General features: G+C 40.1%; 2 protein-coding genes across 2 annotated transcripts; both read right to left on the bottom strand.

Annotated features, from left to right (window-relative positions):
• Nucleotides 1–6,578: 6,578 nt before the first annotated feature.
• On the bottom strand, nt 6,579–8,959 carry LOC118805172. Its single transcript, XM_036565788.1, has 3 exons — nt 8,794–8,959; nt 7,618–8,129; nt 6,579–7,178 (listed from the first exon to the last, which is right to left on the bottom strand). The coding sequence occupies exons 2-3, from the start codon at nt 8,113–8,115 to the stop codon at nt 6,891–6,893; spliced, it is 786 nt and encodes a 261-aa protein (XP_036421681.1). The 5' UTR covers nt 8,116–8,129; nt 8,794–8,959; the 3' UTR covers nt 6,579–6,890.
• Nucleotides 8,960–10,846: 1,887 nt separating this feature from the next.
• LOC118805173 lies at nt 10,847–13,979 on the bottom strand. The gene is made up of 3 exons (XM_036565789.1): nt 13,957–13,979; nt 12,325–12,822; nt 10,847–11,874 (listed from the first exon to the last, which is right to left on the bottom strand). The coding sequence occupies exons 2-3, from the start codon at nt 12,799–12,801 to the stop codon at nt 11,623–11,625; spliced, it is 729 nt and encodes a 242-aa protein (XP_036421682.1). The 5' UTR covers nt 12,802–12,822; nt 13,957–13,979; the 3' UTR covers nt 10,847–11,622.
• Between the last annotated feature and the right edge of the window lie 3,220 nt (nt 13,980–17,199).

Here is a 17,199-nt window from a genome sequence, read left to right as displayed (position 1 = left end):
AGTGCAGGCCTGGAGAGGGAGAGGCGAGATAGTCGAGTCCTGTCATTGTAATTTGTTCCCTCACTGGTTCTAACGGCAAACGCTAGAACTCTTCACTCTGTAACACTAGACTACAGTAGGAGGACCCACACTGGAGGAGTGGGGGTCAGTGGGGCAGTGTATTTGAGCTTTGGGAACTGCTCTGAGGAGGTGCATGCAGTTTGGTGGCTGTTGGGCGAAAAGAATAGAAAAGGGCTGGGGCAGGGGTGAAAAAATGAATCAAACAACGAAAAAAAATACAGGAAAAGAAAGAAGACAAAGTGAGTGGAAAATTAAAAATAAGAAAAAATCAATAATGATAGTTTGATTGATTACAGAGTCATAATAAAGTTAAAATAAAATATAAAACAAAAAAGTTTAGAAAATACAGTTTATAAAAGATACAGAAGAGGAAAGAGCTGATAGACAGACATATAGACAGATAGACAGACAGAGGGACAGATAGACAGATAGATAGACAGACAGGTAGATACTGAGGTGTCTCAAGTTCCATGTATTCTGTTTTTGCATGTTTGGAATGTTTAAGTTAGGGGGCCCCAGGTCCAAAGGCCCCATAGGGAGTGGGTCTCTCCCTCTCCCTAAGACTCTTAGTTCCAGACAGATGAGATCATTTTAAAAAGGACCGTATGTTCTGTCTCCTTTTTCAACAAGTACCATATATAAGCAGCTGGATTATTCTGTTTTGGAGGGGACACTTTAGAATCGGCACAGATCCTCTCTCAGGTACTTTAGTGATATGATACTGTTTTACTTTGTAATAAACAGCGGAGACTCCTTCATCATCTTCACATCATCGCTATTTAATAAACAACAATAGACAGAGAGATAAATAGACAGACAGGCAGACAGACAGATGCATGTAGTTTAAGTTGTGTTCGTGTTGTTGATCTGGTGCTGTTGGTGTGACCAGTTTAACAGCTCAAGGGTAGAAACTGTTCTTGAATCTGGTCATTCTGGCTTTGGGTCTGAGGTGATACTGCTGGCTTTCATCTGACATATTTTATTGAAAATGAGTGGGTGGGAGGGCAGCTGCAGGGCCTACCGTTGAGAAGTTGAGGAGAAGCTTCACATCCTCTGTACATTTCCTCATTGTTGTTAGTAATGAGGCCCACTGCTGTTGCATCATCAGCAAACTTGATGAGTTGTGCTTGGCGATGCAGTCGTGGGTGTACAGGATGTAGAGTGTGGGTGATGAGACACAGCCTCGTGGACAGCCTGTGCTGATAGTGAGGGTGGGAGAAGTGTGGCCGCCCATCCTATCAGACTGAGGCCTGCTGGTGAGGAAATCCAGAGTCCAGCTGCAGACTGTGTGACTGATTCTGAGGCTCGAGCTTGGAGATCAGTCTAGAGGGGATAATTGTGTGAAATGCTGAACTGAAATGGGTGAAGAGCATTCTTACGTAGGTGTTCTTGCTCTGCAGGTTCAGTGCAGTGTGCATTGCCAGTGATGTTGCATCTTCCTCAGTCTCAAAGCCCCTTGATCCCGTCATTAGGAGACATCACCCTTGTGTTGGCTCTCTGGCAGCCACAGCTGAGGCTGTACTTCCATCATCTGATTTGGTGGCTATGCACAAACTACATGTCTATGTACACATGGTATTCGCAAAATGATCACTTGCGCTCGAACCTTGCACCTGTCTAATGCGAGGCTTTTAACTCTGCAGGACGTCCTTTGTTCTTTGCAGAAAGTTACTATACATTGTTATGCAATTTTACTACCCCATGAGGGGGAAATGGTGCCCCCTGACTGTCTGACTCTGTTAGAAATTGTTCATAAACCTAGGCCTGACCTTTCTGTCACTCCTGGCTCTAACATGGTTCCCTTTGTTGGTGGTTCTAGCCCTAGGCTTCCTGATGGTTCACCTTCTACTGCATATGCCTGCTTATAGTTTATGGACTTAATTTGACTCCCAGATATACCTCAGAGACTAGTTTCTCATTTCCTGATGTCTTGCTACAGTGCTGGTTCCCTGTGCAGCCCCTGCTAAGCTCCCAGTCCCCAGTTCTAGATCTGGTTTCCTGAGCTTCTACTTCTTGGAGCTACTCCAGTGCTGACCTTTCGGATTGCTCCCCCTGCACCAGCTCCCAGAGCTACTCCTTCAGTGCCAGGCTAATGGATTGCTCCACAGCCAGCGTCCCTTCTCCATTCAGCTGGCCCCTGCTGCTGGGCCAGTGCACCTGGCCTTCATAGCTGACCCAGCACCCTTGGGCTTTGTCCCTGGCTCTCCCTCTGACATTCACCGTTACCAGTTTCTGGTCGCTCCTGTCCTTGTTCTGTCTGTAGACCCGTTTGTTGGACTGTCCTCCCTTTTGACTTCCCACTTGTTCTGGCTGTGCCTCCTCTTGTTCTGGGTCGATTCTGTTTGTGTTTGACAGTCACACCGTAAAGTCTTAATTAAATCCTAATGTCTCCCCACTACATTTGAACCTGCCCAGCATGAAATGACTCATTCTGTTACAGGACGGCAGGGAGGCGGACCCAAGTGCAGAGGGGAAAACCATGAGAAAGTGTCTTACATGAATTTATTGAGGTGATAGCGAGTGAATTTGGTGATTGTGCGTGCCGGAGTTCAGGTGACCCAGAGTCGGGTTTGAATCCTGGATGTACTGATTAGCGGTGCGAGGAGCTCCCGCTGCACCACCGGGAAGCACAGGCGACAACAGGAAAAACACCTAAATGAATGGGAAATAAAAAGGTGGGAAAAAGGCAAACAAAGGGGACGCTGAAAGCATACCTAGAGCAAAGGGGAGCTCTGACCACAAGAAATTCACAAATGCACGTTTAGGAAAATACAAAAATGCAATCTTTATTAAACAGAGCTGAGGTCATACACCCACTGTCAGTTCAGTTTGTAAAATAATTAAATAAATAAATAAATAAATAAAAGAACAGTGCTAAAAATATTCACAGTGCTACTGGGGTTACTCAAGCCTTGGCCAGTTGGGACGCTAACTGAAGATTATTCTCTCAGTGACACACGTGAGTAAATTCTAAAAAAGGCACCATTCCAGCAGTACATGCTAATCACTCCAAATACACTGCACTGCAAACTTCTACCACTGTAGTGAATGCAGCAAAACCATCCCCAATCATTACTTAGTCCCAAACTCCCTTGACTTGACTTACCCCATGTAGACTGGAGTACGACTAAACGGAAAATAAATAAACAAACAAATAAATAATAGCAGTGGATTGTGTGCCCCTCTCACCACCATTTGTTATTACTGAGAATGAAGTCAGATCCAGTTTAATATACATAACCCAAATAAATCACCAGGACCAGATCATCTGCCCTGACATCTTATACCTTTGTGCTTCTCAAATGGCTTCAGTGTTTACTGATAAATTTTATTTCTCTCTGATCCGATGTGCTGTGCAACAGTGTTTCAAGGAATCATTTATTGTCCCTGTTCCAAAATCTGGGAATGATTTTAGAGCCATAATAGGCACTTCAGTAAAGGCTTCATATCAATTCACATATTGAGCCAGTTTATTCTAGTTCTTTATCACATTCTGAGACAAATAGATCTATTCATAGATTTCAGCTCCACCTTTACTCCAGTGAACATCGCTAAAGCATTAAGTTAGCTTAATATCATTGGTTTTTGGCCATTGCCAGCAGAAAGAAACAGTCCATTAAAATTTAAATTTAAAATGTTTCAGTACAGGTGCACCTCAAGGCTGTGTACTGTCTCTGTGTTTTCTTCGCTCTATACTAATGATATGGTATCTCACAATAAATCTCTTAAAATCGTGAAATATGCAGATGACAACACCATAATAGTCCTCTGTAACAATTTAATGATGGGTGGAGGAGGGACCCCAGGGGCAGGTGTGAAGACGGAGAACTGTTTGGCTTTTCAGGCCACAAAGTAAGTCAAAACGCTTGCTGGGACTTTTCTGTCCACTTTTTTTTTCTTTCTAGCTCGGCTCAGTTCGGCTCAGCTCGGCTCTCACGCCTTCACAAGTCTCCTTCTCTCTCTGGGATCTGCCACCTACTGAGGGAAGAGATGACTATAAGTAGGCTGACACAAACAAGGCACAGGTGAACGTCATCAGCTACTTAGCCTGCTGGTTCAGTCCAACCGGCTTCTCCATTCTGCATTCGACGCTCGGCCACACCTCCTTCTCCACAGCCTCCTTACAGATAATAATGAGACTAATTGTCAACAAGAGGTGAATGAACCAATAATGTGAAGTACTAACAATGACCTCCAGAGAATAATGTAAATGAGCTCAGGCCCAGAGAAGGCGGTGGCGTTTCTGGATTCTGTTTATATGTGGTTTCTTCTTTCTATGTTGGAGTTTTAACTGTCATTTGTGGATGCAGTGATGAACTGTTTTCACAGACAGTGGTTTTCAGAAGTGTTTCTGAGCTCATGCAGTGATTTCCACTACAGAATCATGTCTGTTTTTAATGCAGTGCTGTCTGAGGGCCCAAAGATCACGGCCAGCTAATACTGGTTTTTGGCCTCGTCCCTTACATACAGAGATTTCTCCAGATTCTCTGAGTCTTTTAATGATATTCTGTACCGTAGATGATGAAAAGCAAAAGTTCTGTACTATTTTATGTTGAGAATCGTTATTCTTGAATTGTTGCACTATTTGATGGTGCAGTCTTTCACAGAATGGTGAACCCCTCCTCATCTTTACTTCTGAAAGACTCCGCCTCTCTGAGATGCTCTTTTATACCCAATCATGTTACTGACCTGCTGCCAATCAACCACCAGGTGTTTTTTTTAGCATTTTACAACTTTTGTTGCCCCATCTCAACTTTTTTTGGAATGTGTTTTTTGGCATCAAATTCAAAATGGGCAAATATTTAAAATAAATAAATAAATAAAATAGTAATTCTCAGTTTCAGCATTTGATATGTTATCTTTGTACTATTTTCAATTAAATGTGGTTTAAATGATTAGAATATTATTGCATTATTTTTATTTACACTTTGCACAGCAATTTAACTTTTTTGGAAATCGGGTATATATGTATATCATTAGTCTTTTTTTTTTTTACCATATATAAACATAAGGACTTTTGATCTTCATTTTAACAGTATTGAGTGACAGAAATAATGTAACTAAACTAATAAAACTGAAGAAAAATAATCTGCAAAATATAATTAAACAGAAATTTTCCTGTGAGGAAAAAGTCTAAAATTAGACTCAGTTGCAGCACGTCAGATGAAATAATTAGAACATTGTTAGAGAGGATTTTGAAGGAGACTGTCTTATTTAAAACTCAGACATTTAGTTTGGTTTGCTCTTGATTGTTGAAGTGAGCAGTATCACCATTGAGAGATCCAAAAAGCTCTCTGAGGCCTTCAGAAAGAAGGCTGTAAATATGTATGAGTCTGGGAAAGGATTTAAAAAGATCTCAAAACAATTAGAAATCAGGCATTCCACTGTCAGGCCGTCCTAGCAAGTTCAGCCCAGGAGCAGAGCGCAAAATGTGTAATGAAGTCTCCAAAATCCTTAAATGTTATCATGGGCCATACAGGAAGCTCTTGCCACAGTTCATGTCAAAACACATTGATCTACCTTCAGAAAGAGGCTACACAAGTTTGATTCTCATATGAGGTGTGCAAGGCAGAAACCTTTGCTGTCAAATCAAAAAACATCAGGGCATGACTGAAGTTTGCCTGAAGACCAGGACTTCTGGAACAGTGTGCTTTGGGCAGATGAATCCAAAGTTGATTTTTTTGGGCACAGTAACAGAAAACATGTTTGTCACAAATCAATTGCAGCATTTGAGAACAAGACCCTGATACCAACTGTGAAGCATGGTGGTGGAAGTATCAAGGTTTGGGGCTGCTTTGCTGCAGCAGGGCCTGACAAGCTCTGCATCATAGAATTCACTATGAATTCTTCATTGTATTAGAGGCTGCTTTAGGAAAATGTGAGACCATCGGTCCAAAAACTGAGGTGGGCCAGGCAACATGACAATGACCCAAAACATTCCAGTAAATCCACCAAGGAAGGGCTCAAAAGAAAGAAGTGGAGAGTTCTGGAATGGCCGAGTCAAAGCCTGGATCTTAATCCTAGTGAGGTGCTGAGGGTGATGTGAAACGGGCTGTACATGCAAGAAACCATTAAACATCACACAGCTGAGAGATTCTGCATGGAGGAAAACTTTCTCCCAGTCAACGTCAGAGGCTGGTAGACAGTTACAGGAAACGCCTGTGAGGTTAATTTAGCCAATGGGGGAAATACCAGCTATTAGGGCAGAGGGTGTCCTAACTTTTTCAGGTGGAATGGCATCTTTTTCTTTTGTTGTTAAATAATGAAGACAAAGTCACATTTTCACCTTTGCAAAAATCTATTTATGTATAAAAAACTGTTTAAAGCAAAATCAGACTTTGAAAAATCCATATTTCTTAATGAAAAACTATATATTTAATGAGGTATTATATTTTTCACATTACAGTATTGTATATCTTACTGTATGCTGTCTATTGTATAAATTGTTAAATTGTATGTTTTATTCTTTTGCATATTGTGTTATTGTTCATGTAACCAACGACACAATGACAGCCATCATCAGATCACTGTTCCACTTTAATTAATTTATTCATTAGTCAGTGCTTTAAAAACATTTTCAGCCTAAGTTTTATACAGGCTGATGTGTTGTTCTCACGCTGGTCTTGGTGAACCTCACTACCACAACAACAGAGCTGTTATATATTGGCCTCATTCTCCAATATCATAAGAGCAAACCCCAGATAAGAGAACACTGGTGAGTCAGATTTCTCGTCAAAACTGCGTAAGTAGGTTTAAGAAGAACTTGCTTCCTAAGAACGTTTGGTGAATGAGGCCTAATATTATCTTTCTGAATAAGGAGAGGTTCTAGATCACATCTCATATCTGTACTGAGGATGTTCTAAAAGAGTTAGAGCATGTCCGTCTCCACAGCCGAGAGCTTTCTTCCACTCGGTCACTTCATCCACGCTGAGGGGAAGCGACGCTAACACGGGGAATTTCCTTTGTTTTTCTTCTCTGTATTCAGCGAGGGACTCGAATGTGGCCACGATTCGCACCAAACTCCTGTTTATGGTTGTAATCTGCGCGTCTTTGATCATCTCTCTCGTCTGGTTCAGTTTGTTGATATCTTCAGCGAGTCTCTGCATGTTTCCCAGAGCCTAAACAAACAACACACACAGAAATAAACAGATTAGGCCACATATGCAGTGATGTTCTCATCTCATGATGCTCCTTTTCATGTACTTTATATTTCTACATATTTTTGGTAGGATGACAGGTTTTTGTTTCCTTTTGGGAACCTGAAGGAGTGTTTGGACCCAGAAATGTCATTCACGGCTTTGGAAACTGTGTAAAACAATATAATGCATTCTTCCCCATAAAACAATTGCTTAGACTGTACATTCTGAGCCAGAATGGCATTCTGTCCCATTTCCACCTTTGGTCACTCTGCTGAGCCAGTCTGGGGGGCTCGTCTGGGATCCCAACTCAGGACCTCATGTTCTGTTAACAGTGTAGTTTTACCAAATGTGAATATTCAGTGGGCAGGTGACGGACTTTTAGATAAAAAGTCTTCTGACTGAAAGAGTTTTGACTTACTGCTGACAGATTTTTCATGAATTGGGACAAAATTCCGGACTCAAGCGGGACGTCCTCTCCTTCCAGTTTCACGTAGTCGCCCTGGTGCTCTTTGAGCCACGTTACAATTTCCTCCATTTTTTGTTGCAGGATTTTAAAAATCCTGAGACTTTCTTCCAGCTTCTGGTACTTCTCAGCAGCCGCAGGGTTGAGCCAAAGCTCCTTTAAAAGTTCCTTCATGGCTCTGAAAACAGCATCGATTGCAGCCATCTCTTTAACGAGTTTGCTGAATTTGGCTAAGTAAAGTAAGACCTTCTGAGCGATTTCAGCTGCGGTGATGGACGCCGTCTCTGCAGCTGATTCAGCCGCCGCTTCGGCCGCCACTTCGGCCGCCGCTTCTGCTGCAGCTTCTGCAGCAGCCTCCGCTGCCACCTCCACTGCCACCTCTGCAGCCGCTTCAGCTGCGGCAGCCACACCTGTTATAATTACTTCCACTACAACTGCTACAACAGCACCCATCTCAGCAGAGTCACCTGAACAAACAGAACAAAAACTTATAAACTCTATAAATTGTTGACTTGACAAGAAAACATTCCTAAAAGGGAAATTTCACTAAAATGTTTAAATCTTTAACCATGTAAAATCATGCAGACGCTGGTACTGAAGGAAATGGAGCTCTAGTCTGCATGATGGCGACTGCAGAGCCTCAAATGAGACGTTCCAAAAATCAAATACTGTAACGATTTAGCTAAAGTACAATTTGAGATGCTGATAAAAAACTAAAAACAGATTTAAATTCAGAATAAACACACTGTCTTTCTGTCTGTCTGTCTGTCTGTCTATCTATCTATCTATCTATCTGTCTGTCTGTCTGTCTTTCTGTCTTTCTCTCTATCTATCTATCTATCTATCTATCTATCTGTCTGTCTGTCTGTCTGTCTGTCTATCTATCTATCTATCTGTCTATCTGTCTGTCTGTCTGTCTGTCTGTCTTTCTGGAAACCTGCCTCCTGTTATTAGCTTGTTTTTTGTTGTCCAGTGTTTGGTTATGTCACACAATGAGCTGCTCTACTGTACAGTAACAGTTCAGTGAACCGTTTGTATAATCAGATGTGTCCGTTTGGTTTGAGTCCAGTAGTTTCAAGGCTGTAAACAGTAACAGATCAATAACCAAAGAGATTTAAGAGCACGTCTTACCCAGAGTGATTCCAGCAGAACAGTCAGAGACGAACCCCCTGTGGCTGAAGAAGTGATGGTGTAGAACTCTTGAGCTGAGAGCTCTTAAATACGGAGAGAAACTCCCACCAGTGTGATTTATTAACAGAAGGAATGTCGCCGAGTTCAGTTTGTGGAGAAAGGAAGCCACTCCCTCTTTCTGCCCTTCCTCTGTTTATATAACAGCCAGCGCTGCCCTTCACCCGACACTGGCCAGAAGTCCAGCACCTCAAGTGTTTATAGGAAGATTGTTTAGACTAACTTCCTAAATCCTGCTAGAATTGTTAAACTTTGAGGTTTTGTGCTACTTTTAATTATCATTAAATAATAATAATAATAATAATAATAATAATTGTTATTATTATTATTATTATTATTATTATTATTATTATTATTAATCCAAAGCTTTTATATTAATTCTGAAAGCATTGGCGGTGCTCCTCATCTGCAGAGCATAAGAGTGTTATTAACAATAACAATTAATTAGCACAAAGATGATGAATTTGAACAAAATTAAATTTACACAAATAAAAAAGCTAAAATTGAACGTGTTATTTTGCCCATTACCAATAAATAAGGACAAATTATATACAGTGTTATATATCATTGCTGTTACCCATTACCCGTAATTTACTACAGATTATAAACAGTAATATATGTGTTGTTACCATTACCCATAATTTACTACAGATTATAAACAGTAATAAATGTGTTGTTACCCATTACCCATAATTTACCACATATTATAAAGAGTAATAAATGTATTGTTACATCACTGCTAATTTACTACAGATTATAAACAGTAATAAATGTGTTGTTACCATTACCCATAATTTACTACAGATTATAGACAGTAATACATGTGTTGTTACCCATTACCCATAATTTACTACAGATTATAAACAGTAATATAACAGCATTATGTTACTCATCACCTCTAATTAATTATTATTACAGATTATATAGCATAAAATGACTTCACATGCATAGATTCAGAGCTTATAATTAACTCTGTTGATTATATACGTAAGTGACGCAGTGTAGAGTCAAAGAAACGCTGAGTACATTATCAAATTAATATTAACGTTTTCAGTGGATGTTTATAGCAGAACATCAGTTATGTTAGAAGAAGAGACGTTAACATGATTACAGAAGAATAAAGCAGATATGAGGTTAAGACGTGACTCATAGGAATATATTAACTCACTAACCTTACGATGTTTCTAAAACTGCTTCAGTGAAATGAAATGAAAGAAATCGGGTTACAGTTCAATAATCGTAAAATAACTATTGAAACTGTGGGGAACTTTGATGGGCCAGTTAGTATTCATTCACACCTGACAGGACTGTGTGGGAAAATATGATATATGTTAACAGAGGGCTTTCCTTCACGGTTTGATTAGGAAAGGAAAGACGTTTGATTTAGCATTAAAAGACTGGCGTGTCATTGTTTTCAAGAGATCTAAACAAGCTGTGGTGTTAAGATTTAGTCTCTGAAAGGAATTTGTGACCTGTGGAATGTGCTCATGCCCAAAGGCAGGTGTCCCAGAGTGCTTGCAAAAGGAATTTTGTGAGGTGTGTCACAGCCAAGAGCTCTCTTTTCTCCCAGGGTCTGTACGTTTATAAGTAACTCTAATACTATCTGTACTATTTGCCCTGATAACTGTCTGTAATCTAAAGTCTTCAAAAAGAATCAAAGAATATCAACAAAAATGAAAAAGGATAAAAGGAATTAAAGAGGACCTCAGCCGCTGAGTTCCTGTGGAAGGAAGGAAAAGGCCTTCGCTTTACTGAGCATCAGATGGCAAGAAGGTTCCTGGTCAACCACACTGCGAATATCATCACTTTTTATTTTCCCCTGGTGTGATGAGGTAATCCCCCCCACCCAGTTACACAATTCCATACCATTTTATTTCATACAGTTAAACAAACAAACTTTTTCAGGCAGTTTAAAATGAAAAACATGACAAGTTTATTTCATTTAAGTGCTTTACAAATAAGAAAATACACAGTTAAAGAAGAATAGAAATTAAAAACATGATTAAAGCCTGGTTTAAATCATTACATTAAAAATCAAATAAGAAATTAATCTAGGGTAGTTAAAACATGAAATTAAAAATTAAAGGCTAGATTAGGATAAAAAAGTTGCTGTTATAGAAAGTAAAAGCAATTAACCACCAACTACACTGTCTAATGTAACTAACACAAGCAATGTGTCCATTGTATATAATCTAATATATAATCTGAGTAGCTGCTAAAAGAAATGAGTCAGAATGCACTAATACGGTAATCTATTAATCTCTGTATGTATTAAAAGAGATAAGACAATGATTGGTAACATATTCAGAGTTTTTGTAAGTAATAGTTGACACAAAAGCTTAAATTCAAGAAATGCTGGATTACAGATTAAAAAGAATTGAAGCTGTATTACTAAAACAGGCTGCATTATGTGGTTATTCAGCTCTGGAAATGTACTGCATGTCTTCACTTGTTGTTCTGTTTTAAAGGCCCATATCCTACACTCTTCCTTCCCTTCATTTCCCCCATCATCTCCACTTATAGCGTTTGTGTGGAAAATTGCTGGAATTCGAGTTGGAATTCGTTTCTACACGATCACTGTCCAGCCTTGCAGTTAAACAGGCTGTTTCTGTTACTGTGCCTTTAAGGCATAATATGTAAATGAGCTCTTAAGTATGACTGTTTATGGTAATAAAACCACACAAACATTACAATAAAAGTCAGGGTGGAGATGAAATCAGAGAAATGTGGAAAGTGGCTGTTTCATTGTTATTAGGGAGGCACTGTGTGTTTTTACCACAGAGGTAAATCTCTGACAGTTTGGATCTGAACTGTGAGGGTGATGATATCAGGCAGTTTCACTGGAAAGCTTTCTAACTGTGGAAACTTCTGCTGGTGTTGAGTTACGTATGTGACGAGGTCACTGTAGCCCTTCAGAAACGCGTCAGCAGCTGAGATGAGCTTCACTGTATCTCCTACAGGAGGTCCGGAGTACTGAAGCTCGGTTTGAAGTGCCTTTGCAGCAGCCATAGCTTGATCAGTTGCCTGAAAACACAGAGTCAGAAGAAAAACAGTGATCAGAGATCAATCTGAGACTGACAGACGCAACAAGATTTAACTGAACTTCAAAAACTCAACATATCGTAAAATAACAGAATGTAAGGCAAAAAATTCAGCTACGATTAGAGCTTCGGTTATCATTTTTAGTCAGTAAGCTTGATTCGTTTTTCGCTTTAACACAGATTAACATCATTAAACCATTTCCTGCCTTGATTAATGTAAACACAGTTTCCAGAAACCAGTTTTGTTGACTTTAAATTGGCCAACATTCATTATTTGTCAGTTTTAAATCATGTATGTCTGCACTAAACATCCTGTACAGCCAGTTTACTTATGAATAATACAATGTTTCAGATGTTCTCCAAAATACGGATATAAATTTCTGAATTATTATCTTGAGATAACGAGTTAACTGTCTTGTAACTGTATTCTTACATCAGAAATTGGAGTCAAGTATTTATCCAGCAGGGCTTCCAGTGGCACCGGCTCGTCATCCAGAATGACGGTGTCGTCTTTGTGCTCCTTCAGCCAGTTCACCGTCTTCTGGCTCATGTCCGTCTCAGTTTTGATCACGTTGATCAGAGCTTTGATTACGGCCTGTTGATGTCTAATCTTCTGCTGGTCTCCATGTGGGAGGAGCTTTGATAGCGCCGTATTTACGCCCCACAGGATGGCACCCACAGCTACGGTTTCTGAGGTAAATTTTATGGCTTTTGTGATGAATTTTGGGACGATTCCAATAATTGCTCTTAACTCGCTCTGGATTTTGGAAAGCACTGAGACTTCCTCTCGGGCTTCAGCTACTGCAACCTCCACTTCCTCTCGTATTTCTTCTGGTAATTCATCCAGACCTTCTTCAGCTCCTTCTAGCGCTTCTTCAACTCCCTCAATAATCTCCTCAACCTCAGCCATGCCTGAATCGGGTTCGTCAACCTGGAAATTACAGATTCATCGCTTAGTAAATGTGGATGGGAAGAAAACCATTTATACAAGACAATTTTCATGTATGTGTACATATTATATATGCTGCTGGAAAAACCTTGTATCTCCATTGTTTCTCCATTTTTGTCATTTTTTAATTTTAAATATGATTTGAAAATGCCTGATGCTCTTAACGTAGTGCATTACTTTGCTTCAATTGTAATTATTTTGGAGATACGAGATGTGTATAAATATGTATACATACACTGATCAGCCATAACATTATGACCAGAGCACTGCTGTGTCTGATGCACTCGTACCAGCACAACACACACTAACACACCACCACCACGTCAGTGTTACTGCAGTGCTGAGAATGATCCACCACCCAAATAGTACCTGCTCTGTGAGGGTCCATGGGGGTCCTGACCACTGAAGAACAGGGTAAAAGGGGGCTAACAAAGTATGCAGAGAAACAGATGGACTACAGTCTGTAACTGTAGAACTACAAAGTGCACCTATATAGTAAGTGGAGCTGATAAAATGGACAGTGAGTGTAGAAACAAGGAGGTGGTCATATTGTTATGCCTGATCGGTGTATAAAATATATATACAGACCGAAAAACATTCTTTATTGATTCTTTACTGAATCAATAAATTTCAATCAATATTTTCAATCAAATTTCAATCAATATTTTCAATCAATAATTTTTCAATCAAGAAGTATTTACAAAAATCTAACATTTTTTTAAATGAAACAAATTGAACGAAAAAAAAATCAATCTTATAAAAAAAAAGTATTTTTCTCATATCTATGTGCACCCCAGTTGTTGGAACCCCTTTGTTTAGTACTTTAATATTTAATATAATATACTGTCTGTAGGTGGACAAATGAACTGTATAAAATGAGATGTATTGCTGGTCTAGCTAACCTTAAAAGCATTTAGCAGAGCCAGATCCTTTTCTGGTTTACTGCCTCTGCTACTCTGCTGTAATGGGGTAAATAACTGTAACTTCTACACTGGCTGAATTGTTCATAAACAGTAGGAGCTCAAAACAAAGATTTGTTAGTTATAAAATTATCATTATTATTATACTTGCTGAAATACTTTCAAAATTATTAAACCAAAATGAGTCAGACTGTACCTCAGAGTCCCCTCTTAATCTGAGTGTATAGAGGATGTCTAACCTTTAACACAGACCAGATTACTTAACACTAAAACACACAGATTATATTAAAACACACAGATATATAAAACACACAGATTATATTAAAGTATTTCAGACATAAAAGTGGAGATATGAACTCACCGAGATCTGCAGACCAAATGCTCAGAGTGGAGTTTTTAGACGCACTCCAGCAGAGTTGGGAGGGGCTACCGGATTATGAGGAAGTGCTGAAATTCTGTTCTGCCCACACTGGAATGATCCATTCCACCTTCTGCACTTGGTATGCTCCTGACTTTAACCGCTGCACCATTTAACATAGAAATTTTGAAATTTGAACAAGAAATCATTTCCAGCCTCATAGCTGAAAGCTGATGCTGGAGGTTCTAAGAAGTTCCACCGCTGTTTAATAATTTACTCAGTACTTAAGTGGTTCTTTGAGTTTCTTCCTTTGTACATTGTTTGGAAAGGTATGTTTACATCTACTGCAGTCATTATTTCAATGCAGTAACAACACTTTTACTCCAATCACAAAGCAATACAAATAATTGCTAAAACATTGAAATTAAACACAGAAAATTAAATTTGGAAAAATAATTAGTAACTAAATACAAAATAAAGGCTAAAATCTAATGGAGTAAAAAGATTCCTCTACCCACTCATATACTGAAGTAGAAGTAAAAGTAATATGATTTGTAAACAGTATGTACTTACTGAACTGGCTTGCAAAGATGACCATTTGACACTAGATCAACTTAATAACCTTTCTGTTTTCTGTTATTTTAGGACTCCCAGAAACGCAATCCTCAAATCTCATGGCCTAATCAAGAGATCACAGTATGGTCAGAATATTGTTTTTCCATTTGCCTCACTTCCCCAGAGCTTTGAGTAAGATCTACTTCCACTTAAAGCACAGAACCCACAAACAATACTGAAATCCCCTCTGAATACTCTGACTTGATTGAGGTATTTAGTGAATAGAATGCCACTAAACATCCTCCTCAACGCCCATATGACTGCTCCATAGATATCCTAGAGGGTGCCACTCTCCCTAAATCCCAGGTTTATCCATTAACCCAAGATGAAGAGAAAGCCATGGGGGAATTGATTGATGAGGCACTGGCACAAAGTTTTATTCGCCAGCTGCATCTGGATTTTTCTTTTTTATAAAGAAAGATGACAGTCTTAGGCATTGCATTGATCATGTTGCCCTCAATAACATCATGAAAAAAATGGCATAACCTCTACCACTGATCCCCGTTGCCTTGGAACAACTTTCAACTTTGAATTTTTCATCAAATTAGATCTTCATAGCGCCTACAACTTAGTCTGTATTAAAGAGGGAGATGGGTGGAAAACTGCATTCGTTACCACCAAGGGGTTCTATGAATATTTGGTCATGCCATTCGGTCTGTCCAATGCCCCATCAGTGTTTCAGTCATTCATAAACAATGTCCTCTGAGACATCACTGGACAATTTGTGATTGCTTACATAGATGACATATAGATTCGCTCACCCAATAACACTCATGTCCAGCATGTTTGTCAAGTCTTACAACGTCTGTTAGACAATGATTTATATGTCCGGGCAAGTGTGCTCACTGCCCCCTAGTGTGCGTGCTCACTAGTGTGTATGTGGTGTTTCACTGCACGTATGGGTTAAATGCGGAGGTCTAATTCCTCTGTATGCAAGCACAGTTAGCCAATGGTTCTGTATTAAATAAATTAAAATCAAATTAAAAAAGCTGTATGTACCAGTCCAATTTCGTGATTGCTTTATCACTTGGGCCTATTCATCTCTCTCCTTGGGACATCCTGGTGTATTCCACACTCAACAAGTCCTGACTAACAGATATTGATGGGAGACACTAAAAAAGCATGGGCACAAATTAGTCTCGTCATGTTCCATGTGTGCCCGATGCAAAACAAAACTCTCCCAGCAGGTAAACTTATGCCACTTCCCATACCAGAAAACCCATGGTCCCATATTGCAAATGAAAAATGTACCTGCACAGAACATTTTCCTCTGACACTATATAGAACCTTTACATAATGTGGAATATGGTTCTTTAAAAAGGTTCTTCACAATAATACATCTCATTAATAACAATGAGTCTTTGAAGACCAGTCTATTGAAAATTTCAATCAGACAGGGCCAAACTGTCATGAGCTGTCAGAGAGGCGAAGCGTGTATGCTCAGTGAATCCATGGACACTTCCAGATGCACTGAAAGATTTCTACATATGGTTTGGTGCAGAATAACGTGGCAGCAGGAAAGACCACCCTCCACCCAGCGACCAGGTACTGTGCCTGTCCACTGCTGATGAGAGGAAAACTCTGCGCAGAGTTAACCCACAGAAGGATGCTGGACCAGACAACATTCCTGGCAGAGTGCTCAGGGAATGTGCAGATCAGCTAGCAGGCTTACAGCGCTGTAAGCAGTGCTGTTGTTCCAGTGTGCTTCAAGGCCACCACCACTGTCCCTGTGCCGAAGAAATGTCCAGTGTCTTGCCTCAATGACTATCGTCCCATTGCACTCACACCCATCATCATGAAGAGCTTCGAGAGGCTCATAATGAGGCAAATTAAGACCCAGCTGCCTCCTTCACTGGACCCTCTGCAGTTTGCATATCACTCCAACCGCTCTACAGATGGCCATCACTCATCTTGAGAAAAAGGACACTTACGTTAGGAGGCTGCTCATAGACTTCAGTTCAGCATTCAACACCATCATCCCTCAGCATCTCGTTGGAAAGCTGAGCCTGCTGGGCCTGAACACTTCCCTCTTTCGCAATTAGATCCTGGACTTTCTCACTGAGAGACCTCAGTCAGTAGCAGCATCTCTAACACCATCACACTGAGCACTGGAGCCCACCAGGGCAGTGTGCTCAGTCCACTGCTGTTCACTTTGCTGACTCACGACTGTGCCACAGCTCACAGTTCCAACCACATCATAAAGTTTGCTGATGACACGACTGTGGTTGGCATCATCAACAAGAACGATGAGTGGTCAAGTCAACAACCTACATCTGAATGTGGACAAAACAAAGGAGAAGGTTGTTGACTTCAGGAGAGCACAGAGTGACCACTCTCCACTTACCATCAACAACTCTCCTGTGGAGATTGTTGCAAGTACCAAGTTCCTTAGTGTTCACCTGATGGAGAACCTCACCTGGACCCTGAACGCCAGCTTCATAACCAAGAAAGCCCAGAAGCATCCTA

Source organism: Colossoma macropomum, unplaced genomic scaffold (genome assembly GCF_904425465.1).
Source record: "Colossoma macropomum unplaced genomic scaffold, Colossoma_macropomum, whole genome shotgun sequence".
In the NCBI taxonomy this organism is placed as follows: Eukaryota; Metazoa; Chordata; class Actinopteri; order Characiformes; family Serrasalmidae; genus Colossoma; species Colossoma macropomum.
This window is presented reverse-complemented; position numbering and strand designations above follow the sequence as displayed.